The sequence below is a fragment of the Mus caroli genome, unplaced genomic scaffold, assembly GCF_978045245.1.
Source record: "Mus caroli unplaced genomic scaffold, Mus_caroli_1 scaffold_7, whole genome shotgun sequence".
Lineage (NCBI taxonomy): Eukaryota > Metazoa > Chordata > Mammalia > Rodentia > Muridae > Mus > Mus caroli.
The window spans coordinates 114,860,771-114,888,297 of NW_028227262.1; the positions used below are offsets into that span (position 1 = coordinate 114,860,771).

At 44.8% G+C, this 27,527-nt stretch overlaps 1 protein-coding gene across 6 annotated transcripts in view; it reads right to left on the minus strand.

Moving 5' to 3' along the window:
• Cald1 (caldesmon 1) overlaps positions 1-27,527 on the minus strand; it is a 183,933-nt gene that overhangs the window by 52,730 nt on the left and 103,676 nt on the right. For 2 of the 6 annotated variants that reach the window (XM_085840745.1, XM_029478316.2), the window contains exon 1: positions 15,285-15,568. The exons of 3 other annotated variants lie outside the window; for them this stretch is intronic. In XM_085840745.1, coding sequence (XP_085696871.1) covers positions 15,285-15,568 — 284 coding nt within the window. Of the gene's footprint in view, positions 1-15,284; positions 15,569-27,527 lie in introns of those variants that run through there. One more of the 6 variants, XM_021165247.3, reaches the window with a different exon arrangement.

Consider the following 27,527-nt stretch of genomic DNA (forward strand, 5'->3'; position numbering starts at 1 on the left):
CTCCATAGGCACTGCACACATGTGGTACACACACTGGTAAGCAAACATACACATACATTTTAAAAAATAGTAGACCAATTTAAAAAATTATTTCTCAAAAAAACAAGGGAGGAAAAGGTTGAGTTCATCACGGTGGGAGGGTCATGGCAGAGTTAGTGACAAGGCAAGAGCAGCTGGGGCTTGTCATAAGTCACCAGCTATGCAGACAGAGAACTCAGGAAGGACCAGGCACTGACTCTCAATGTCTTCCCCACCAGCAGCCCACCTCCTCCAGCTGGTCCCCACATCCCAAGACATGACCATTATCTGGAGAAAGAGGTATTGAAACCATGAGACTGTGGAGTGCACTTCACATTTAAACCATAACACATTCTTTGTGACTTTCTCTGCCAACTATTTGTTTCAGAATATCCTTTGTACCCTTTAATGTTTTTTAACCTCTTCTCTCGCTCCACACACTTTTGCTGGGTAATGTCACTGTGGCTCTAACCTGTTCTGTCTACGTATGCTGGTAATTGTCTCATCTATATTCCCAGCTTGTTCTCGGTCTTCCTTGAGAATGGAATACCATGCCAGGAGGAGGAGACACACCCCACTAATCAATTCATGAGTTTACAAACTCTTCCCTGTTTGATATTGTGTTATTACAGCCTAGTGCTTTTGAAGACCAGTGGTCTTTAGTTTTTAAATATCCCTTGTTTGTATCATTTCATCTTTGCTAGATACAGCAACTTTACAATTTCACCATCTGAAGTTGGCTTACTATCAGAGGAAAATCAAACAGGCATTTATCAATTGAGTTGTATCTCAAGGAATATATAAATTATGGGACATAGAGAAAACCTGAAAAATATAACTTTGTTACTTACAGCTTTGAAATGAACATGCCATTTTCAATTGTTTGGCAGAAAGCTTTACTCATTCTGTGTGTGGAAAATAGTGTTTGAACAATGCCCATGTGTCTAGAAGCTGATTTTGGTTTCAACTACAAGTCTCTATTGTTGAGTTTAAAACAACTGGACTTGAACCTATTGGCCCGAGAAAAAACCTGTCTGACTTGTTTCAGGTATATACTGTATTTACTTTAAAGGTTTCAAAATGTCAGGAAGAGTCTGGCCCTTGAGGGAAGTAGATGACACAATAGACGTTAAATTCAGGGACTTGAATCCCAAGGTCATCAACCTTCATACACAATAGAATCACCCGAGGCAGCTCTAGGGAGTGGTGACCCAGCCTAGTTCAAGCAGGGCTGCTGACTGGGCATAAGGGCGTTTAAAGGCTGCTAAGGGATTCCAGTCCACCGGCAGGTTGAGAAACACTGATATCTTCCAAGTACCATACGAAGGGTCTAGAGCAGATGCAGCTATAAGCACAGAGTCATTCAGAAAATGGAACTGAGAGTAGGGTACAGCCAGCCCCACTCTCAGTTCCAAGCAATCAGAGGGGACACAGATGATCATTTTTTTCTTTGTAAGTGTAATTGCGAGCTTCTTGTTTCCTTCATTCCATTTTCAATTGAGTTACTTCAATACGTAAAGGCAGTTGTAGGTGTTAATATCAGTGCACAGATAGATTCTTACAGTCCAAAAACATGGGTTGAATGTACAAAAGAGCAGATCTCTTGTTCTTTCCATAACCAAATTTGACCATTATCATCTATTCTGATGACCCAGAGGACTTAACCCATAGCCCTGACTTCCTTTCACGATGAAAATGTATAAATGTAATTCTTTTCTTTTAAAATTGGATCACAGATAAACTGTCAGGATGATGTTGTCCAAACTCAGCCGAAGAGCTGTGGAAGGACAAGCCTTCAAGTTTGCTTTACGGCATTTAAACTGTCAAAAGAAGAAACCAAGTCAGGAGCCAGCCAAACCAACAGAGATACCTGCCAAACCACACCTTATCCTCCATGATCAGCAAAAATACCATCTGCTGCCTGACTCCCCTTACCTCACCCTCATGAGCATGTGCATTCCCTTATTAGGACACGGGCAGGCAGGGCAGAGGCCACTCCTGTCTGAGGGCCCAGGAGTGGCTTCAACAACATGTGCAGCTCATAAGAATGAAGCCAGGGTAATAGGCACAAAGGAGGGGGGAGGGTGGCTGGTGGCTGGAAACCTTAAATCCTCGCTGTATGGAGGACAATCCATTCTCAAGAAGGCCACAATTATGGCTTTGGAAAACAAAACTTTCCTTAAAGGCCAAACCAAAATTAAAACACAATCCTGATTTTTTTTTTAATGCATTCTTAGGAAGGGTGTTTTTGAAACCTAGAAATGCAGTTAAGAGAACTCTGACCTGAAGGTTTGCTAGGGAGTTGAACATACATTTGTGAGTAGTCAGTCTTTGCTTTCGGTAAGGGGTGGGCTTGAGAGGTCTGTACACACTAGTCTGTTTTAGTTCTAAGCCATAGCATATGGACCTAGATATCTCTGTGTCTCTGCCTCTCTGCCTCTGTCTCTTGCTCTGTCTCTGTCACTCTGTCTCTCGATCTGCCTTTGCCTCTATGTCTGTCTCTCTGCCTCTCTATCTCTGTCTCTCTGCTTCTGTCTCTGTCTCTGTCTCTCCATCTGCCTCTGTCTCTGCCTCTGTTTCTGTCACTCTCTCTCTCTGCATCTCTGCATCTCTGCATCTCTGCTTCTCTCTCTCTCTCTCTCTCTCTCTCTCTCTCTCTCTCTCTCTCTCTCTCCCTCTCTCCCTCTCTCCCTCTCATACATGCACCTGGATCAGAACACAAGCCTCACTGTCTCTTCAGTCTTCCCATTTGTCACCAGCTTATGGTGGCGTGACCTTCTCTTGGCTCTGACCCTCGCCTTGGCTTACACCCTCTTCCTCCACTCACACTGCTGGGTCAACCATGCCAGACTTCTCTCCTACACAGTATTAACTAACACAATTGAGAGTTGCTTCCAAGTTAGGACGAGGCATCCCCTTGTTAAGATCTGTGTCAGCAGGGCTGCCTGCTTAATCCCATCCTGTTTGGTGGCTAAACTGTTTCTGGAGCCAATTCCTGAACTCAGGGCCGTCCAAACTGTCTCAGGGCACAACTGTTTTGCAAAGCACTTTCATCACACACAGGATGGAATCCAGCCTTCATAATGGCAGCGAGATGGATACTATTACCATGTCTACTCACAACTGAGGAGACAGGCTCTGAAGGGCCAAGGGACTTGTACTGAGAGCTAGGCTTCAGCACCACTTGGAACATTGCTGACTAGTGCTGTCTTTTATATCCAAGATATCAAAATCCTGGGTCCTGCTCAACTACGGAGTCTGGAAGCCTACCAGAGAGAACCAAAGTTCTCAATTCCACAAGGGGCACCCACAAAAGGGTCAAGAGCCAGTTTAAAACTGGAGTGAACCCCAGGAGTCACCCTAACATGTATCTCCCAGAGTAGGTTGCAGCTCCTGATTGCCAACTGGTTCTGCTCAATTTTACATCTTGTTCAAATGGAAGGGTTATCACTTCCCAGGCTAAAAAGCCAAATCTAACAGCCGACATCTGTGCAAAAAGACAAAGATATAAAAGAATGAGAAAGGCCTACCAACCGTAACTTTTGATCAGTGAATTGAAAAAAAGGTTTAAAAGTCTGGGGAAACTTTTAACCGAGATAAGTCCCATGCGTGGGAGCATCTGGGCTAGAAAGAGACCTCACAGCTGGTCCTCAGAGCAAGGCTGGGTGGACTCAACTGTTCATATTGTACAGTCCAGGTAAATAAGCCTGCGTAGGGGAGCCAGTTACATGGTCAGGACTATAGACACGGGTGTGTTAGCCAGCATCTGGCTGACATCAGTGTGCAGGCTGCTTGCACCATGGTGTTACTTATTTCTTTCCAGGAGGTCCTTATTTTACATGTGACAGCACAGGGATTTAGAAGTTAAGATATGGACAAATTCAAAGCTGAGATAAGTTGACCTTTCTTGGCATACTAAAGTTTCACGGTATGGCTAATGGTGAATTAAAGGAGCCACTAATGTAGTGGGGGGTTCAGGGCAAAGGGGTACACCTATGATCTCTTTTTAGGACCCTTAGGGCAGTATATTGTTCCCTAGGTTGGTAATTTCAGGTTGAATCCAGGAAGAGCAAAGGTCCTGGATTCGTTTTCTTCCATCCGCTCCAGCCTTGCCCCTCCTGGAAAAGGAGCTTGCTCGTCAGTCAGGAACTGATGTAATGATACAATCACTGCCAGATTTACCACGCAAAGGCCAGAGGCCAGAACTGTGGAAACACACACAGGGTCCAGCATTCATTCAGGAAAAGCTGCAGAGTACAGGGCAGTCATCCGCACTCAGGCTTTACCCACCCCCAGGCTGGGGAGAGATGGGCATGGGAAGGAGCTCTCTGCCCTTATTTTGCTCATGTGTAAAATGAAGATGATCTTGCTTACTGCTAGTAGTGTTAATAATCAAATGAACAAATACTTTCCAAGTCCTTAAACAGTGCTTAGCATATAGTAAGTAATGAGTGTTAACCATTGTTATGTCGCTGTCGTCGTCATCATCATCATTGTCATCATTAACATCTCATCACCACCACCATCATCATCAAATGGGCTCTGGGCCTACACAGGGCTTCCAGGTCATGCTGTTGCTTTCCAATGAGAAGGGACGGGTAGTCCAGGGAGGATTTTTAAATATTTTTTTAATTTTGTTTGTGTGTGTGATGTGTGCAGGTATATGTCTATGTCTGTCTATGTCTATGTCTATGTCTATGTCTATGTCTATGTCTATGTCTATGTCTATGTCTATGTCTATGTCTATGTCTATGATGTACATGTATACAAAGGCTGGAGAAGGGCACGGTGTCTCCTTATCTCGCCTTCTCATTCGCCATCATTATTCCTTCAGTGCTGGGGTTATAGGCACAAGCCGACATGCTTGGGTTTTTATGCAGGTGTCGGAGATTTGAACTCAGATCCTCAAGCACTTACCCCATGAGCCATCTCGTCGCCCTCAAGAAGGATTTTACCAACTCAAGAACCTCAAACTCCTTTTCAGTTATGACATTAATTATCAGAGGAAATGGGGAAACTACAACATCCACATAGAATAAATGTAAAGGGGGGTGTACATCTCATCTCCTGTGTGTAAGCTCAGGGTCCGCCCCATGGTTTCCTGTGCTTTTGTAGAGGGTAGAGGGAAGATAGGGGAAACCATGGGGTGGTGGTGGTGGGTTTTGTGTGTGTGTGTTTTTTAAATCTATCAAATGGAATGCGTTTCATCTCTTCTTTTCTCTACCACTTTCTTAATCCATGCCACTTCTCATTAACACATAGGCAGGAATTTAACATCAGAGAGCTTTGTCTTCCCCATGCCCCAAAGTGGAAGAGGCGAATCCCATCCCCCAGCCTCTTTGAGGCTGGCTCAGTACCAGACCTCATGCAGGAGCCAAGGTCAGAGCTCCAGGCCCGGTGCTTGGTCCTAAGTCTCCCTGGGATGGTTTTAGACAGTGGGGTGCCAGGAAAAGCTCCAGCTATCTCCATTGCTCCAACATCAGTACAGCCAGCTGGCATTTTAAACAGACCCAGTAATTACCCCACTTATAGCTGAAGAACTTAGCTATGAAATGTCATGTTAAAGTTTTACGACCTCCCAGTATTTGTCATGCATCCTGACCTCCCAAGGACCTGATTTGACAACCTAACTCCCAGTACCTCAAATGTGACCTTATTTGGAAATTAGGCTTTAAGGCAGAGTCATCAGGGTGGGTTCTAATCCAGTAAGAAATCCGGGCAGGGAGTAAACCATGGGAAGAGATGTGACAAGAAAGCCACCTAAGGAAGACAATCAGAGCGAGGACGGTGCTTCTACAAGCTGAGGAATGTGGGCGACTGCTGGCCAAACAGGAGGAGGCAGCTCTCCAGAGGAGCCAACTGTGCCTAGTAACTGACTTATTTTAAAGATCTAGCTTTGTAGTTTTACGTCTCAAGAACAACTCAGAAGGCAGAGAAATCTCAGACATCCCCAGACCCCCGGGCTCATAGCCTCCCCAACCAGAGGCATTCCTCAACTAGAAGGACATCTGGAACATCTGACAGACCCAGGCAGGTATTGCTCTTTCCATAACCCCGCAACCAGGTCTTGGGTGTTTACCATTCTTTTCTTAACCAAGCACCTCACTCCCCTTTGAGGCTCGGGTTTAGATATGTATTGGGACAGCTTCTTATTAAACTCCACCTTAACTTCAAAACCAAAACCAAGCGATGTGTTGCACGAGCAGACGGCAGGGTTATCCAGCGCTTGGACCTGGTGCTGTCCGTGCATTTGAACAACCTGCCCCCACAGCTACAGTGTATACCTCTCACCCAAGTCCTCCTGCGCTCTGCTCGCTGGCCCCTCTTAAGCCTCTCTTTCCTTCTCCCTCCAAGCTTTGGCACTCACCAATGACTTCTGTCTCCATTAGTCTTGACCTCTACAGATCAATGTATGCTTAAAACCTATGTTGGTCTTTTTCAGACCAATTTCTTTCACTTCATAGTATTCGTCCAAGTTTCAGACAAGTTTTTGTTTTTTGTTTTTGTTTTTTTCCCCATGACTTAACAGCCTGTTTCTTTTCAGTAGTGGATAATATTTCTATGTCTGGGTGTATCCTATGCTCATCCACAGAAGGGCAGTCACCTGTGGAAGGACCACTCAGCTATCATTTTTAAGGCACTTAGTGGGTGGTGCTTTGTAACAGTGACCCCAGGAAACCGATACAGTATTCAATTTAAGGACTGAGCAGCTCTGCTTTGTTAAGGAGCAGTTGTAGCATGTTTCTTCGGAAGGTTGGTTACATTGTATTGGTACTCAGTCTAGCTGACTTCTTAAAATGTCCTCTCTCCTAACTTCTAAATTTCTCTTTTCATATGCTCACTTTCATCTTTGCTGTGTCCTGTAGTCTTCCTAAGCCTGAGGATATTGCAAGTTTTCACCGAAGCTCTGAGTGGGGCTCATACTCCTTAGCATTCCAGGCCTCCTGGGAGAGGTTGGTTAAGAGAGACATCTCCGCTCTTTGGGGTAGGGGCTTTTACACGGTCTCTTTTTAACTCGCCAGTCTTGAGACCCAGGAGAGGTAGAATCCTCGGACTTCATGGATCAAAGAGCATACTTAAGTAAGGTCAGACATTTAAGAAGTATGCAGGGCCAGAGCAGAGAGCATGAACTTTGCAGACCTAAGCTTTATCTGGGACTGTACAACTCTTTGCCTTGAAGTTAACACAGTTAACAAATTCTTTCTGGGTGTCCTTCATTCCAGGAGAAAAGCCCCTTCCTGTTCTTAGGACTAGAGAACGTTTGTGGTTAGGAAATACTCAAGAGACTAGCTAATAGCCCCCTCTGGGATGCAAGATGTTTGCCCATTTTGTGGGGACATTAGCAAACTTTAAAGGTCTGGCTGGGCCTGTTGAGTGTCATGTAATTCTAGGAGATCTGCTCACTTACAAATGAGCTGAATTGCATTCCCCACAGAGCTCTGTTGATCTCCTAACCCTAAGCCTCTCTGTGACTTCAATGGGAGGTCTTTGCAGATGTAACAACGTGGAGATGAGGTCATCAGAGTGGTATGCAATCCAGTACAACTGGTGTCCTCTGAACACAAACACAGACATGCATGGGGGGAGGGCAATGGGAAGAGACATCCAGAATGGCATGTGAAACTACTGAGACACAAGGCCACGAGCCAAGGGACATCTAGGGCCATCAGAAGCTAGAAGAGGCCAAGACAGTCCCTTCCCAGTGGTCTCCTAGAGTGAGTCCCCACTGACATTGCTTTCAGACTTCTAACAAACTTCTGTCTTTCTAAGCCATCCATTTGCCTTTCTACTTTGCCCTGGCAGTTCCAGGAAACTAATTCACCCCATCAGACTTGGCTCTGCTCTTGTGATTACCTAGCAACCCACTCACCTTCTATGTACTAACTCCCTCAAATGGCTTTCACTGTTAACCACCCACCCCTCCTGCCTTGTGAACTCCCACTAAACATCAGGAGTTGTGTTAACTACAGTCATTTTCCTCTTTTTTTGTAGATGAATGTAGTAAGAAACTCACAGACATTAAGTACCTCGCTCTGAGCACACTGTTAATAAACAGATAAACTGGAACCAAAGGTTTTCAGGATGGTCAAGTCTCGGGATTCTTAACATACATGTTGCTCGTCTGTCAAGAGTACTTGAGAACTGGCGGCCCTGGCTGACAAACATATCTTACATCCTACCACATTCTCTCCTTCCTGGTGTTCCTCATTTAGGACAAATAAGAAAAATAAGGAAGTTTTTTGCCTCAGTGTTTAGCAAATGTCCTTGAAGACTGGACTTGTCCTGAAGACAGTTGTGTGGGACCTGCTTTCTAGTGGGAACTAAACAAAGCAAGTACAACCAGAGACAAAGAACTTTTGACTTTCTGAAAAGTGGGGTATGATAATGAACGCAGGTCAATCACAGACTCAATTCCATCGCATTTGCCCCAGCCTCAGGGGCTCTGGGGTTTCCGAAGAATGGGATGCTCAGAATCAAAATCAGGGGTGTGGTATACTGATTGAAGCTTCCACCGGGATTCATTGCTGTGGGGACTAGTTCCCTTAGCTTCCGCTAGCCTTTCCACAGGTGGAGAAGGCAGAGCACAGTGAACCTAGCAACCTATCCGCTGCTGGTATTTTTCTTATGGCTGTGGCCTTCAGGGAAGAAGTGTGACTTCTGACTCACACTGTCTTCTGCACACGGTTGCTTGGCTACGTGTGCTCCATCAAAACATCATGGCGGTGAGAGCTAGTAAAGGCCGTTCTACACATCACCTCATGGTGGACAGGAAGCAGATAGCAACAGGAAACTACCAGGACAGGGATCCATCCTCTAAAACCCCGACCCCCACCCCAGCCCCCTGCCTGGTGACCTGTTAGGCGCCACCTCCTCAAGCGTCCGTAATCCTACAAAAGAGCAACCATCAGCTGGGGCCCAAGTGTACAACACATGGGCTTGTGTGGAGACACTTTATAACCGTCATTGACTCAGTCATTAGTAGTGCTCACTTTATTCTCTTCCCCTGGAAACCCCACAGGGGTGTGATTTGCTTGCTGCCTTCGGTAGAATCCACAGCTGTATGCGTATAGTGTTTCCCTTCCTAACACGCTAAAGCGGCCAGTGCATGGTCTTCTCCGAGGGATGGGGAGACCATTCGTACTTGGCTGTTATCTTAACCTTCGTCTGAGACTTTCAAAGTGAAGGAAGAAATTCTAGAAAAGGAGAGTGAAGCAGTCTACCTACCAGCCCCTGGTTACAGACTTGATCCCCAGGCTTGCTATACTGTAGTTTGGAGAGGGGGACTACTGTTAATAAGTGGGTCCCACTTAGAAGAAGTTAGCAGGAGAATGTCTATGTCCAGGCCCTTTTGTGTCTTTTTGTTTCCCAGAAACTAAGTTTGTAGACCGTGTCTTCCACCACACACTTGTGCCATGATGCTACACCACAAAACAGTCCCACAGTCATAAGGCCAAATGATCATAGACCAACACCTCTGCATCAATGGACCCAAACAAAGGATGTTCATCAGCTCGGGTATTTTTGTCAAAGAAAACACCAAAGTGCACAATCAGTAAGCAGCCATGGGAAGGGAAAACACAGAGAGAATTAAATAAAGCCGGCAGACGTGGCTTGGAAGGAGGAGATGTCCAGAGTTACTTAGAGTCTAAACAGGAGCCCAGCACAGGTTGAAGGACACATTCATTTTAATCAGCATCTGTATGTGATGAGGTTGATAATAAATTAGGAAGGAAATGTGAAAGCCCGATGAGAAAAACATAGCCTATTGTATCTACAAGTTTATTGTTTTAAACTGCCCTTACCAAACAATTTTGTTTAACGTAAGTTGCCTTTAATAAAACGTGGCCTTAAACACAGAGAAAACTGATGTTGATCAACCCTGTGGTGTAAAACGTAGCATTCGGCAAAGTGTGCCCTTCACAAATCTGCTCAGAACGTAACAACCCAACGACCACCTAGTTGCTTTTTTGATTTTTTACAACCAGCAAAAGCAGTTAAGGGGGGAGGGGAGGACGATGACCTAACTGGGTTTCTTAACTACAAAGTTGGTTACAACATCACAACCAAATACCACTCTGAAAACTTCACTTACGAAGTTGCATCATACGGACTCTTGCCTGGCTCTATGGAGAACACATGGTCTCCCTAAGTGGTCCTCTGATACTAAGTTTTCATTGGGAAAGCAAGGTTGTTTAATAACAGCTTCACTAGGTTTTTGTCCTTAATGTTTTTCTGTATACTTCGATGGGTGGTGGGTGTCTCTGTTCACCTTTCCGCACAGCAGACATTAGCATCTCCTGTATCATGGCCTTGCCATGTCAAAGCAGGCTGAAGTGACTTTTTGAGATCATGGTGTCATTTACAGGAGTTAGTTCAGAATTGAGGCTCTCTGAGGCATATGAGTGCGCTCATACACACACACACACACACACACACACACACACACACATTTGGACAGTAGATAAAGGGTGATGGCCAAGCTTACTTATAAAGCGTTTGGGAGGTTACAGAATGACATAAGCTTGGGGACAGAGCCTGGGCTTTGTTCTTTTCAATGTTCTTAGTGCCTGATACAGCATACTAACTAGTACAGGAAACTCAGAATATTTGTTGAATGAATAGATGGAAGTGAGGGAGGTTTACAGATTCTAAAAGACTCCTCTTAAAAATTCAATTAGGGCTGGAAATAAATCCAGCCACTGCTACATTTATAGAAAAGCCCTTCCAAAACTTTCATTTGTAAATTGGGTTTTGGAGCTTCAGCACCATTCCACATGGTAGCTGGGACTTCAGGCCTGAGAGACCACAGCCACCTTTTCAGCCCCAAGATACGTGGGAAAGTCGAGCAGAGGTGTGCCGCTGTGCGCCTGTGGGAAATGCATCCTCACCACCCAGTTAGGAATGCCAGGGATAAGCCAGGGAGCTGAGCTCTCTGCGCCTGTACCTGCCTTATTGGACCAACCTCTACATAGCCACTTTTGATGGGTGAAGAAAGACTGGATACACAGCATAAAGTGAGGCCTTATCCCCCAACCAAGACAGGGGAAAGAGAAGAGGAAGAGTCACAAAAACAGCATCCACTGTGGTGACCAGGTGCCTAGATGGCGAACCGGCCATTCACAGGGGACACAGACTCGGAGAATCAAGACTATTTATGGTGGCTTGCAGGAACCCTACAATCACATTTCAGCAACAGCCTTGACTGAGTGATCAATCTTTGCAAAGCAAAATTATCCATTCTATACCTTTCTTCCCTATGTTTCATGAATACTGTCATTTTACTCCTCCCCAGAGAAGAGGCCTAGAAAACTCAATCCCTTAAAACCCATCTTTGGGGCTGGAGAGACGGTGAAGCCAGCAAAAGTGCCTGTCACACAAGCCCGAGTTTGGTCCCTGGAAACCACAGAAGGCTAGATGCAGTGACTCACATCTGCAAGACTAGTGCCCTTATGGCAAGATGAGAGGCAGAGACTGAACAGGCCGGAAGTTCACAGGCCAGCTAGCCTGGAGTGCACTAGGCAGTGGAACTCAGCAAGGGGAAAGGAGAGAAATGACTCATGAAGTTTGTCCTCTGACCTCCATGCCTGCACCAGTATTCACACACACACACACACACACACACACACACACACACACACGCATACTTAACACATCACATCACACACTTACACACATCTCTCTCTCTCTCTCTCTCTCTCTCTCTCTCTCTCTCTCTCTCTCTCACACACACACACACACACACACACACACACACACACAAATCCAATTTGTAACACCAAGCAAGAATCACAAAATACACATGCTGCTTTCTTTGTAAGGGAAAACTGTTAAGTAACAATCTAGGCACCGTTACCTTTCTCTCTGACACACTCTAACCTGTGGCTTCCCTGACACCCTGGGCTACTGTCGACCAGAGTGGGACATGAAAAGCAATCTGACTGCCAGCTTCTAGAGAAGGCAAAGGTGACAATAAAGTGGCGGTGGGCACAGCTTGGGGTGAGTATCTCTGCTTCACAGCATATCTAAGAATAACACCGAAGATGACAACTCCTAGACACTGGAAATTATTTTAAGTGGGCTGTAATGTTGCTCATAAGAGGGGAAAGAAATACTTTCTGTTATTAATAGGAAAGCTATCTTATTGGAAAATCAAAATGTTACACCCCCTGACACACTGGATAAAACAATACTTTAAATATTTTTATTTCTTTAACTTTTTAATGTATACAGGTATTTTGCCTGCAAGTAGTTCTGTGCACCACGTGCGTTCCTGGAGCCCGTGAAGTGGGAGGACTTTGAATCCCTGGAACTGGAGCTACAGACCACTGTGAGCTAGCATGCTGGTGTTAGGGATCAAATCTGAGTCCTCTGAAAGAGCAACCAGTGCTTCTAACCACCGAGCCATCTCTTCAGACACCCAGTACTATTGACGATGACATTTTGGACACATTTATTCTGTCATTTCTAAAAATTCTTATAAAATTATGCCAATCATTTAGTAATTTCGCTTCAATGTTTTCAAATTATTTCCCATGGACGGCAGTAGGATGAACTACACCCCCCCACCCCCCACCCCCATTTTCCTGGTGCCATAGCTTTAAGTGTGTATGTCCACAGCTGTCACACAAAAATCCAAGGTCATCCTGAAGGTCAAGGAGAAACACAACTCTTACTGGATGAAATGAAGTATTTCTAGGAAACCTGAAATCTCAACTCCATGAATTTTGGGAACATAGTTAAGAGCAGCAAGGGAAGCACTGAGCTAAAAAGGGGCCGAGTCTGTCAAGGAGCTCACTAGGCCAAACTGAACACATCTCAGAGTCTGCAGAACTGGACAGCCATGCACACCTGACGCACAAAATACTACAGCCCAGGCGCGGGTCTCTGTTTTCAGGAATTTTAATGCACCTCAGGGGGAAAAAAAAAAGTCAGTGCTAATCTTGCACCATACGTGATGAAACTGAGATAAATTGTCTGATAGAAACGTACAGGAATTTCTCACTCACTTGGCTGAGCGCCTGCTTTAGCATTTAGTCTAATGATCCTTACAAAGCAGAATGTCGAGAGGCCTGTGTATGTCCAAATGACTGACGGAAACACAGAGTAGAAACTTCTAGAAAGTGAGTTAGATTTCTTCAGTTGTGAAAAACTTAATATGAAGTTTTATCTATGAATCCATATGCACGCGCATGTGTGTGTGGTGTGTGTGTGTGTGTGTGTGTGTGTGTGTGTGTGTGCTGAAGATTCAAAATAGTTCCTGCCATCAAATGCATTACTGTCAGAAAATAGACATGTTTGACACCAGGCTACTAAATCAAAGGATGCACACAGTGCATGAGAGTGGAGAGCAGGGAGGAAGGCAGCAAGCGTGTGAAGAGGTGGGGGCAGCCTGTACATGCTGGTTTGGGGGTGACAAGCCATCTAATTTGGCTGGAGCAGGAACAATCACACTGAGAAGGAATACCAAAGGAAAACTTTTCTGTATTACAGAAGTGAGCTCTGTCCTCACAGATGAAGGCAGCCTGAGATAGGGACTGGATGGACAGAGCCTGGGGCCAGGGACCAGATGGACGGAAACCTCCATCATCCAGGTGCTAGGCCAGGAAGTCAGGAAGTGACAGAGTAGAAACGAGAGAAGCACGAGAAAGTCAATTGCTAGAACTACAGGCTGGATGGTGAGCGCCAGGCCCAGGTGTGAAAGGGAGGCTGGTGGGGAGGGGAGGGGAGGGGAGGGGAGGGGAGGGGAGGGGAGGGGAGGGGAGGGGAGGGGAGGGGAGGGGAGGGGAGGGGAGGGGAAGGGAGGGGAGGGGAGAGGAGGGGAGGGGAGGGGAAGGGAGGGGAGGGGAAGGGAGGGGAGGGGAGAGGAGGGCAGGGAGAGAGGCCTTTCCCTAGCATTCCAGGCTCTGCTGCCTACAAGCTGCGGGATCTGGACACGGCCTTTCCCTCCATAGGCCTTCACTTCATCATCTGAAATAAAGGCATCAGGAAAGATCAGTGGTGCCTGGGCTTTCCTATGAAGATCTAGGATCCGAAGGAAGCTTTAGGATGGACAGTTGGGAGCTGGGTTGGAGGCAGGAAGGAGAGTGGGGTGGAAGATACCCAATGGGCTATGATGAGACAATATGATGGGGATTCAGAGCTTTCGTTCAAACTCACCAGACACCCCTGTTACATAATAGGACTCCTTAAAAGTTTTTTTTTTTTTTAAGTTTAACAAGCACTGGATTGTATAGACCATGTCCCAGGTCCCCCTGAACTTTCCCATTTGAGTGACCAACTTCAAAAAACCAAAACAACAACCACAAAACCTGGTTAACCAAAAACCGCTGCAAACACTGTGGGTGTGAAGGTCTCTCATTTTCTAGGACCCCACCAAGCTCCTCTGCTTATTTGACCAACAGTTGCACAAGCTCTGGGGCAACTGGACCCAGTGACGGTGATCCCAAATGAAAGCCAAAACTCTCAGAAATGGGAACGACTCTCCAAAAGGCCATCTGGTGCCCCTCACTCCTCCACACTACCTTTGCCCAGGACGCATTAAGTTTTTCAAACCTCACAGACACTACTGCGAAAAAAGGCCTCCTCTGCTCAGGGAACAGAGGAGCTCCATCCTTGCGGACTGTTGTCTGGCTTTGGTAAGCTGAGTTATCCCTCTGGGCTCTGTGTCTGTAGAAAGACAGCATCACCCCCAAAGGGTCCGAGAGGCCCCGCTCACTTTCACATTCCAGGATTCCACATTTCTAAAGCCTCAGAACCCTCCTGTTATCTGAACACACCCCACATCCCCCCTGATCAATAGCATATGCTTTGAGGCTTGTTATGGCCCAGTCAGATGGTCAGTGTGCTGAGGGCTCTGGGCTGTTTACTTTACGGATTGGGCAACTGTGGCTTAGTGAAATCTCTGCGCCCTGCAAAGGATGACTCTGAGGCAGAGAGCTCGGGCTAAATTAACAGCAGATCTTTAGCAGCACAATACCCTGTGGCCTGCATTTGAAAGAAAGAAATCCAGGTCCTAGGTAAAACCCCTGTTGCTAAGGCACCAGGAAGATGGAAATGAAGAAAACCAGAAAGCCAGTGACTCCAGACCAAGCCCGCAGCTGAAACTACAAAGTTTTTACACACTCCTGCCTTCCTCTCTCTCTCTCTCCCTCCTTGCTCTTTCTTTTCCCCACTCCCAGAATTTAAAAAAATTTCTTTTGTTGGAGAGGGAAAAAAAAAGAGAAAGAAAGAAAAGAGAAATCAAAGAGGCAAAGGGCAGAACTCACTGAGAGAGTGTGGCCAGGCAGCGCCTTCCCTGGGACCCGGATCCGCTAAGCATGTCCGCAGCTGGTCTGGGCAGGAGTGACTGAGGTAGGGGACCTGGCGCCTGGAGGTCAGAGTGTGGGCTGGGCCAGCACACGGGCCATATTATCTGTGGCCGAAATGCGCTGAGCAGGATGCGCCTGCCTTCCCTTTGTGTTAACACTTGGGTCTGTCCCTGTGACGAAAGTCTGGGCTTGTCCTCAGCCAAATCTACTCCTCCCCACCCTTCCCCTCCACACAGGATCATCTGAGAGCTGATTGTTATTTTTTACTGTAATCTCCCTAATAGAAGCCCATCAGATTTAGACCTGCAAGATACAGAGCGCTTGGGGAGTTTCAGGCTCTAAATTGCTGGGCTATAGGGGCTAGGATGACGGGGAACGATCACAATGAAGACTTTATATGCTTGACTCCGAGAAATCAATCGCTAATGTGTGAGAGGGTAACAAGTCGAACTGGGGAAAGCCGAGGTAGTGCGCAGCCTTTGGGAGACAGTGGCTCCTGCTTGTACTCACAGCCCAGTTCTGACATGATGAACAGAATTCAGCCCACCAAAAAGTTCATCGGCTGCCATTCTCAGGCCCTCATCCTGTGCTCTGTTCTCAATTAGCATTGGTGTAGGTGGCTTCCAAAGCAAACAGTTCCCACTGAGAAATCAAATCTGAAAAACTCCCCTCATCCCTTTTATCCAGGAAAAGGAGCATGACAGAAAAATGCAAACCACACACAAAGGCGGAAGAGTCCAGGGTCTTGCTCGGTGATGGGCTGGACCTTACAGCGTGTCTAGTGTTTGCACTCCCCTGAGAGAGGAGGGCAGTCGTCTGCCTGGGCGCTTGCCAGAACAGCAGGCCCTTCTGCATCAGTGGCACTATGATGGTGATCTCATCGCCAAGCCTGGCAAGGGAGGCTGGTCACCAACAGCTTGGAACACCGCCAAATTCCAGCCCCTGAGGAAAGAGGCGGTGTTGACTATATCTGGAGATGACACCCCATCTTGGCTTGTGTTATGCATGCATTTCCTCATCTCTGATAGCAATAGAGGCCCTGGTGTTGGAGGGTCCAACTTTCTATCAAATTAGAACAACTCTGGTCCCTGCCCCATAAGGTCCAGTTACTCCCTGGGTAAATAGCAGAAGCACTTGTCCGGGAGGGCCTTGGCGGAGAATGGAAGAGATCTCTGATGGACAGCTTTGTGCCACACAGAAATGAGAACAGAGCTTTTAAAAACTCCACTCAGTGCCAGAGAGCAGATCTACCTAACTCCCTTCATACTCCCTTGAAGCAGCTTTAATTCAGTTGAGCTAAGTCTCCTCATTCCACATAGCTAGACAACGTTTGCCCTGCTTAACCCCTATGCTGTCACGAGTGCCACAGTTGCTAAGTATGAGTCAGTAAATGCCAAATGTAATTATTTCTACACGTGTATCCCGTGGACTGCGTGGATTATCACTCAACCTATTAACTGGAGGACAGAAGACACTCAAACAACCTGAGATGTGGCTGTCTTTACACAACATGACTGGCTTCAGGCTTCAGGATCATCTCATTTTCTCTCCAGAGATGGACTGTAAAATGTATACCGAGATGTTCTGCTGCCCTTCTTCCTACCAAACGTTGTTACTTTGTTCTCTTTTATTGCTTATAGAATTCCGGGACTTGCTGTTGGAGGCAAAACAGTTCCCCTCTCTCAAGATTCCACACCCTACTCTCTAATCCTCAGAACACAGCAATATGTTATCTTCCGTGTCTGCCTCTTTCCAAGTTAGTTTACAGATGTGATTCAAGAGTGGGTGTGGAAAAGAGGGGATTGCCCTGGTATATCAAAGTGTGTTCTGTCTAATCACATGAGGCTTAAAAACAGAAGGCTTTCTGCCTGAGCTCACAGGGAGCTAGGCCTATAGGAGAAAGGGAAGAGAAGCCAGGCTGTGGAGGAAGGAGAGCAAAAGCCCAGGAATGTGATGCCTCTGGGCCCGTGCAGGAGCCAGGAAATGAATTCTCCCTTACAGCCTCCAAAGAGAATGCTGTGAGCCACCACCTAGATTATAGCCTGTTGGGATGTGTGTCAGAAGTCTAAAGGCCTGGGGATAGGTAAGTCTGCAATGCTGAAAGCCAGCACACCAGTAGCTATTTGCTACAGAAGTAAAACAGAAAACAGGCATGACTGATGAATGAGTTTTATAAATCTTATAAAATGAATACATTTTACCTCTTGATTCCTCCCATCCCTACATACTCTAGTTCTGAGGAGTGGCAAATATAGTTCTGACACACCCAGAAAAGGTTTATAAAATACAGTAGCCTAGATATTTAAAAAAAAAAAGTGATTCTTAAAAGCTAAGTCTCCATCTCTCTGTTTCTCTGTCTCTGTCTCTGTCTCTCTTTCTCTCTCTCTCTCTCTCATACACATACTCCTACATTAACTGGGGAGTGGAGTACAAGGATGTGGTCATTCTTCTGCTCCAGTGTTCATGTGCTAAAGATCTACTAATGAACAATCATAGAAAGAATATCCACCTGCTTATCTCTGTAGGTGTAGAGACAGGAAGAGGAAAAACCAAGTGAATAGTCTCAGGCTGGCTTCCTGCTTTCAATATAAAGTATATAGAGTATGTGGGTCTATATAACCTAAGTACACAGTGGTGAAACTTACTGGCTCATATCATGGTTCCTTATAAGGCATAGAAGTGAGAATAGTGAAGAGAAAAGAGAGTCTCAGATCTGGAGAAGACAGCAGCAAGGGACAAAGAGAGCACAGAGGCCAGCAATGGGCAGACGAAAGGCAGATAGGCAGAGCAGCAATAAGACAGTTGGAAGCTCAGAACGGGGTAGGCACCAACTTCCCAGCAGTCACCAGAGAGCCAGTTGTTGGAGTAGAGGGAGAAAAGATGAGAAACCAGCTGAGAGTGTGGGCACATGTTCTGTTCAGGCATATGTGCTTGGGGAGTTGGCAGAGAAGGCCAAGCCTACAGAACCAGTATGGCTGAAAGCTAACCTGATGATCAACTACCTGCATTATCAACTCCACCAGTCATTCAACAAGACAGCAGGCATCATGCATGAGATGACAGGTCAGGACTCCAACTAGACAAACTAATCTTCAGGTTGCTCATAGCCGCCTTCATTTCTGCACATTCTATTGTTTAATGTTTCATCAAAGAGACTCTGGGCTGGGAAGGTTTGATGGAGGTCAGCGTGGTCGAAAGGAACAGCTCCCACCACAGGGTGGTCCTTTATTAATAAAATATGATTTTAAAAATAACTTTACTTCATGGGGGTAGGAGCCTGGGCCACATGATCTATTCCAGACTTCCTAGGCTGTAATGGTTGTTTAAGAACAGCTTCTATGTTGAAACAATTCCATAGTGAAGAGAAAAATGTGTGGGAGTGCTGTGTCCATTGCCTTCATGCACACCACACACACACACACACACACACACACACACACACACACACACACACACACATTATGTGCATGCCCTTTCATGAGCACAGTTGCCTCCACACATATACATACATATACACATATGCATATATATCTGTCCATTGTGTACAGAAATCTACCCACTTGAGAGACAACAGTAACAATTTAAGAAACTTGGTTTTGTGATAGTATTGGGGATTGAACATGGGTCCTCACAAATCATTCTACCACTGAACTACATCTCCAGCTTTCTTTTCATTTTTTTAGTTTCAGCACAGCCCCAGTGCAGCATGTCTGTGCCCACAGAATGGTGGCTGCTGAAAGACACCAATTGTTTCCACAAGGTATGTCTGAGTGTAGGCCAATCTTGGATGCCTGAGTGACACCAAGCTTTTGTTCCTACTCTGTCTCTATTTGGATGGTTTTAGAATTCAGAAGAACTAAGAAGGACTCTGTGCCCCTTTGGTACATCTAAAGGTTATATATGTCACAGGGCATGAGATCCAGAGTTTGGTCCAGAGACTCTGGGTGGGCTCCAGTGATAATGGAAAATCCTCTTCAAATGACTTTCTGGAAGAGGGAGGCAGGGTCAAACAACAGGATCCATAGTGAAGTTCATAATTGTCCTGCATGATATCCATGAGTTTGTGAGAACCAGCCCACTGCAGACTTCCAAGAACAGAGGGACTTTTTGTTTGTTTGTCTTTTAATTGTAGGTAAGGCAGATATCCTGCACAAACAAGAGGTACTAAAAGTCATATTATTTAAAATGGCTCTATTCACATCTATAAACAGACTCCATTAAGATAAGAATAGAAGCTGTAAGAACTCTTCACCTTTTAATTCACATCTTATTCTTAAGTTAAGATAAGCTAACATGAATTAAAAATACTGTGACAAGAATGCATAGTGTGGGGTAATGTAACTTCAGAAACTGTTTCAAGAATTCAGTGACTCTGTGGGTCCCTCAGACAACACCTTCTTCCTCCCCACCAGAAGGTGGCTCTGTTTCTGGGTCTGTCTGCTTCTTGTGTCTCCAGAGCCACCTCTTTCTCCTCTCGTGTCTCATCCTACAGGGTCACCAGGAGAACCACCAGAGTGTAGTGTTAGAGGCTGAAACAAGATAATTTCCTGCTGAGAAGGCTAGGCTGATTCCATGATAGGCTTTAAATGGACAGTTAAGGATGCTAGACCTAAATCTCTGTTTCCAAGAACTGGGCAATCCAGACAAGTCCAGGCCTCAGAAGCTGCCCCACCACCTGGCCTGAGGCAAGGACAATGGGTCAGCAGCTGTTTCCAGACTTCCTCAGCTACTTCCTAAGGAACATTTTCCAGACCTCCCCAGCAAGTTTCCAACCCCCACACCCTGGTAATGGAATGTCCTTAGAGATGGATCCAACAGATTAACATAGATCATCTACCCCAGAATTTCCTAATGTGCTTTAAGTCAGGCCTGCAAACTCACTTGGTTGTCTCTCTATTCCGGTAATGGGAGACCCCAGCATGTTGGACTTCTACAGACTAAAACACTCTTTGCCTTTACATACTATTTGAGTCCACAGTATCATTCTTCAGCGAATCACGTAACCTTACATTTGGGGGCTTGTCTGGGATTCCCTGGAGACACCCTGATCCAAATAGTGGAGTATTTTGTTAATCAGCAAGGCTGGGAGCCTGGTTGTCTTTTGTCTTATCCATATCTGCGTTTCTGTTTCTGCTCTAACTCTTTTTCTGATTTAATCTGGAAACCAAGAGGGACAAAGCAGATGTATATTTTGTCACCCAGCTGGGGCAATGGAGAATGCCCCTAATCCCCTACCAGAAGCTGGAGAACTTCCTAGTTCTCATCTGGATTCTGAACTAGCTATGGATCTATGGGCCTCCCAAGAGCAGGGAGGAAGACTTTCTGAGATAGCCTTTCATTTTGTTTTTGTTTTCCTGGGAATGTCCTTCTGTGTCTATGTGTCCTCTGTTTGTGCATTCTGTCCTCTCATACTAATTTTTCTTTGATTTCTAGGATGGGACAGGCACAAAGCACCTCATCGGGCTTGATCCTGAACTATTTTAAAGACTTTTGCCAAGTCACAGACACTTGGGTCTGGTTGTTTGTCCCTGAAAACTAACCATTTCTTACAGGAATGAATGGCCCACTATGACCTAAGGAGGGGACTTTCCATCTTCCTATCATTTACAGGGTAAAGACTGGGGTCACCTGGACTGAAAGTTATAGGCCTCACCACTCTCTACCCTTCCTCCTCTAAAGGAAGGTTAGCCTCCGGCCCCCTGCCTTGCTTCCCCTTTCTCTGCCATATTCTGATGAGGGGGCCTCTGAGAAGCAGCCAGACAGCCCACAGATTTATCTAAGGTGAACCAGGCAATGCAGGGAAAGAATGAGAGTCCCTGGGAACATCTAGAAAGACTTTTTTGAAGCCCATAGAACCTATACTGCTTTTGACCCAGAAGCTAAAGTGCACTAGTCAGCTGTGAACATAGCTTTTGTTAACCAAACTGCCACAGCCTCTATTTGCCTTGGAATGGTAAGACTCAGAGAGAGGCTTCAAGGAACATCTGACTTGGACACACCTGCCTCAAGAATTCAAGAACTCACCCACCACCTCTGCAGAGTCACTGCATAAGGACTTGGTTGAGTAACAGTGGGCCCACTCCCAAATAACTGTGCTCCAGTATGTATTGTGGGAGGGTTGGGAAGGATAACTTGGAGACATGCCAGGAAGAGACATGAGACCTGCTACAGGAACTGAGTCAACTTGGATACAGAATGTCTGCTAAGAAAGCCCAGCTTTTTCAACTTGAGATTATCTATCTGGGGTACATATTCAAGGGAGCCAACTCATTATGTCAGACTCCTGGAGGCAAACCATCCTTAGTATCCCAGTCCTATCAACCCAAAGGCAGGTATGGAAATTTCTGAGGTCTGCCAGGTTCTGTAGACTTCAGGTGCCAGGGTTCACTGAAAAGGCCAAACTGTTATATGAGGCCATTAAGAGCCAAGAAGAGAATGGACCCCTGAGATGGGCATGGTTGTTAAGACTCTAGGAAGAGCCTTATTGGAGGCACCAGCCTTGGCCCTTCCAGACGTTCACAAACCTTTCCACCTGTATGTTCAACATAATTTCTCTTTGGCTCTCCCTTTCCTTTTCTCATTCCTTACCTCTTGGAAGACAAAATGTCTATCTAAGGACTACTACTGGTCAGGACAGATGGCTCAGTGGATAAAGTGCCTAACACATGACATCCTGAGTTCCAATCCTGGAATACAGGTGATGGAAGAAGAGAACCAGCTCTCACAAGTTGTCCTCTGACTTCAAACCATCTTTTAAAAAGGTTTATTGGATGAATGGTTGTTACAAAACCCTGGTTCTGGTTCTAGTGAAAACCACCCTTAGCATGTTGTTCATCATTCACATTGTACAACTCTAGGGAAGGAGGTATATAGGACTTTCATACAGAGGAAATTGATTCTAGGTCTTAGTGATTTATTGTAGATTATAGATTTATTGTATATAGATGCAACTACATTGCAAAAGAAATCATGAGTTGATCATAAGGATCCTAAGTATAATGCAGGAGAAAAGGTCATATCTTCAAAGAAGCCACTGAATTATTGGTGTGGACCACTTTTATTCAAAGTATCTAGATAGTCCTATAACCACAAGTAGTTTTTTTCTGGTGGTTAGTTTATATATCTGGATATTAAATTTACACATGACTTTTATAACTCTAATCAAATCCAGATTTTTTCCATTGACACTATATAAGGTCTTGAAAAACACTGATTTCTTTTATGGAACTCAGACCTAGATTAAAGCATATTTGTTTTTAGAAAATAGTCTACTGTGTGTTTTGAATACTATGGGTACTCTAGTCATTGTGCATCTTGTATGAATGACATTTCATATAATTGTATGTGTTGTTTTATATGTTAGGTGTTTCCTATTTTATAACAACATATCACATGGTCATTACATAATTATGACACCAGACAGACAATAAGTACTTGACACATGTTCCCTGGGTTGAAGAGGGACAAAAATAGAGTCACTGCGTCAAGTTAGCCACAAGCTGGCATTTTATGGAATCTAGAAACTCTGCTGCTTTAGACACTGAATCTTGGGAGTTCCAGAGTGTACAGGTCTCTGGGAAGTTGGCCGATGGCATGTGACAGAGACAGCTCTATGTATCATAATGTCGACTAACGAAGGTTAAAGAAGTGATCTATTTCTCCAGTCCCTGTAGAGCTCATTCTCTGGCCAGAATAACTCCTGTTTCCCAACCCATAAGTCTGAGAAGCTACAGAAAGACTTCCTCCTCAATATAGAATCAAAACAGGGACAAGCATGAGCTCAAAGAATACTTCAACCCATGCCAAGGGAGGCCCAGGTCAGCATCTCTCATTGAGTGATGACTCCTGATGTTAACTGATGAGCAAGCCCCGGGATGTAAAGCCCATGTCAGCTGGGTGTTCTGACATGCCTGCTTCCAACCTCGGCTTGAGCTTGATAGCTCCTTCTCACCCTCTCTTTCTTTAAACTTGCTAAATCACAACTAGACTCTACTTGCTTCAGGCTGGGCTATCAGTGTAGTTTGAACCTTATATGTTGACTTCATCAGAAGCACTCCTCTGCAGAACTTCCAGGTGCCTCTCTTGGAGAATTCTATGGCAGGAGATTAGAAACAGACTTTTAAAGCAGAAAAGGCAAATGAGTTCTTTGTTTGTCCATTTGTTCATTTGCTTGTTTACTTTTAAAGATGCATTTTTACTTCTAATGAGCACGTGCATGGGGGGTGGGGTGGGTGAGCACATGACTGTGATGCCTGTGACAGCAAGAAGAGGGCAATGGATCCATAAACCTGGAGTTAAAGACAGTTATCAGCGGCCCAGGGTGGGTGCTGAGGATAGAACTAGGGACCTGTGTAAGAGCAGTAAGCAGTCTTAACATCTGAGACATCTCTCCCCACCCTGTTTATACACTTATAGTCTAGAGCGAGGAAAGTGTATTTCTTTTCTTTTGTTTTTCCAGACCAAGGTGGGGGTGGGGGTGTGAGTAGGGCATTTGATACAAAGTCTCATTCATTTTTAAATTCATGTATAAGTCAGAACTCACATGGAAAGATTTTTAATTTAAAGAAAATAAAGTGTATGATACTTTAAAAAAAAAGCACACACTCTCTTTAAATTTAAGAACCAGTGATATGAAATTTGAACACAGCATTTCCAAAATCTATTTCAAAGTAGGGAAAGCTGGCGTAATCCGAGGTTCTCCCAACCCTGCAGAATCCAGAAACTTTCTAGGACACCTTCAAATTATCTTTCCTACTGACTCTTTCCCAGCAGATCCAAGATCAAGTAGGAAACTAAAAATTAATAGACATAATTCTGAGGCTCTTCAAATTGTGGCTCCAGGCTCACAACACTAAGTGTTCGAGCTCATTAACCTTAATTCCAGATTTTATGTTAAAAATTAAACAAGGTATACTTTTGAAATGAAGAAACTCAATTTAGACCAACCCTTGCTCCTTAGTTTGAGCAGAACTATGTATGAAAACAAGAAAATGAAAGTGTTCCTTACTAAAAATAAGATCTGCACAATTTGATTTTTTTGGATTATATTTCTAGGGTGTTGCTTTTTTCTCTTGTTCCTTTCTCTCCTGGTCCATCATAATTTCTCAACACTAGAAAATAATGCCCCGTTTAGAGCTTAAACCATAGACCCAACTCTCACGTTAGACATTTTCTATTTCTGAAAGAGTTGGTAAATACTAAATTGAAGTTATTCGTTCATCATGTGCCCCTTCCCATTCTCCTGGGATTAGCTGAAGCACTTCCCTGCTCACCACCTCATGCCTGGTCTTTCATTAGAGAAAGCTTTGATTATACAGTTTGCTCACTGTTGGACTCCCGAGGTTTGGGTCTGAACCCTGCAATTGGATGATTATCTGATTTTACAATGCAGATACCAATTTCAGATAATACAAAGTAAGGGCTTAAGTGCTGCAGCCAAACAAGGAAATAGACTCTTCCTTTATTCTTATCACTTGCTCACACAGTGCAGCTATGTGAGTGTAAATGACCAAAATTAGACTGAAAAAGTCCAATAACAATCTGAGGGATAAAGGCTGCTCATCTTCTCATATGTGCAGAGGAAAAGATAGAGAATTCAAATCCAGAGGCTAAAAGGCTGAAGTGAAGGCACTTCAGAAAGGACCCTGATAGTTATTCCTCCAAGGATATTCCTAAGGTTGCTATCATTTCTGCCTCTCCTTAAGTAACAGTGAATCTAACCAAGTACTGCCTGGACACATGGATACAAATAAAGATGTATTTTTTACCCATTTGGTGTGCTAGGCTTGGGGGAAGATGTGGTTTGTGATCTAGGATCTGTTTTCTACTTTATGTGGACAGTCATGGACACTGAGTAAAAAATATAAGGACAAGAGAGGTCCTAGGTGTGATTGGTTTATTGTAGATATAAGGAAGAACATGGCCAGGGGCATCTGGAAGGGTCCAGACTGAACCGGGCCAGCAGGATGACCAGAGCCAGGAAAGAAGGGGGTAGGAGGGAGCTGGAGAGGAAGAGAAAAGAGTGGGGGTAAGATAGGAGCTGAAGACCAAGAAACAATGGACCAAGGGACCAAAAGGACATATAGCCAAAATGTCTGGGTTCTATTGGGAAGAGAAGCTGGGGGGAGGGAGAGCAAGGGAAGTGAGATAAAGGGATGGAGTATGGTGTAGAGTGTGTTGGGCAGGATGACTCTCTAAAGGCACTTATCAGTAGGGGCTGAGGGGGACTGGTGGCCAGAGTCCACTTTGATATGTCAAACAGGCACCTTAACTAGCCATTTGTGCCAGATTTCTTTGAGACATAACAAATACAAGATTGTCAGTAATAATCTGCAAGCCTTAAACATGTTCTATGAGACTCAAGGAAAGGAATCAGTCATTCTGTCTACGTCTGAAGTTTCAAGGTGACCACTAGTTGCTGGTTACAAGAGGCCTGGGCAGGAGGAGACAGTGGTGTGAACAAGGATGGGCGCCATCTTTACTGGTGGCGCCAAACCAGACAAAATAAACATGAACGGCAGCATCATATCCCTCACCGCTTCAAGTCTTTTAAATTTGCTCCTCCATTCCAAACTTCAGGGAACGAGAAGTTAAAATGGCTTTTGGGTCTTAAGCTCTTTTGAGAAATGGCACACTCTGGGGGTGGGGGTGGGGTGTGACATTTGATAGCATTTTCTCTGGTCTCAACCTGGAATGCCTGAGGGCCACTGAGATGGCTAAAGGAAGCAGGCTAAGAAGTGTGAGTTTCCTTTAAACACCAGTGTATGACCAGAACGCAATCCGCAGCTCGCCACAAAGTCCAACAGAAAGGAATCTGATGGACAGGAATCACCAAGGCTCTTTAGCACAATGCAGGTCTGTCCTGTGTCACCCTTTACACACAAAACAAAACCCCCAAGCTCCCCAAAGACCCTCTTATTTAAAAAAAAGTCACAAAAAATCATCATATACTGCAAGTAACTGGACCTCCAAACCACACAATTCACTGAGAGTGGCCTTAGAATGGAAGTTGTGGAGTTTTACATTAGACTTCACACTTCTCTTTCAAATATATTTTTATGCACTTACCCACAAAAATAAATCCATGAGAGAAATAAAAAGTAATTAGCTTTATATCATTTTTCATAGCTCATCTCTATTACTTGCACTCAGTTCTTTTCATCCCCTAATCTTCAGCCTTCCTTGTTCTCTTTCTTTCATGCTATTTTGTACCTATACATGCATTGGTTTACATCTGCGCCTCCATTACTGACTAGATCCCACACGTGAGGGAGATCTGGTTGGATTTTATCCCCCCCTGAGATTGTGTGACCTGTATAATACATCAGTCTAAGTTCATCCATTTTTCTGCAAGTTTTATGATTTCATTTTTCTTTAGAACTGAACAGTATTGTATTGCACATATAATTTTTATTATCTATTCATCTGATGATGGACAACTATCTTTGCAAGTAAAGCCGCAATAAATGTGGGATGAAAATACGTCTAGGAGAAGGTATGGAATCCTCTGGGTACAAGCCCAGGGGTAAAATAGCCGGGTCATATGGTGGCATTTATGCCTTGGATGGGAATTTTTCACATCTCCATTTGATCAGCCACCCAAAAAGCCATATAACCATATAACCATATAAATGAGAATGCTCAGATTCTCAAAAGCTGGATCCACTCTATTTTCTGTCATTACTGACCTCATAAAAACAACAAAGACATGTATGTATGTATGTATGTATGTATGTATGTATGTATGTATGATGGATGTATGTATTATGTATGCATGTATGTCTTATGTGGGTATGTGTATAGATTGGGGTACCAGGTATTTACAGAGGCTAGAAGGGGGTGTCAGATCCATTGGAGCTGGAGTTCTGCCTGGTAACTAAAAGTTTCTTTCTTTAGTAAGAGTTGGAGAACATGAGGCCTATGCTTAAGGCTAAAAGCTATACACAGCTGCTGGGTGCTCTTGGGTTTGTTGCTTCTGAAGGCCGAGTCCACCAATTTGGACCTATGTCCCCTTAGATTGCAAACAAGAGCGTATTCATTTCTGACATGAAAACCAGAAGAATGCCAGAATTTGTCCTTATGAGTCATTCTGAGGCAGTTCTCATGGGAAGCTGGTCCCTTAGAGCCCCTTAGCGCAGCTCTGCATGGAGCTGTAACAACGCCACTGCTATCTGGGTGCCCACGATGTCAGGTGCCTAAGAG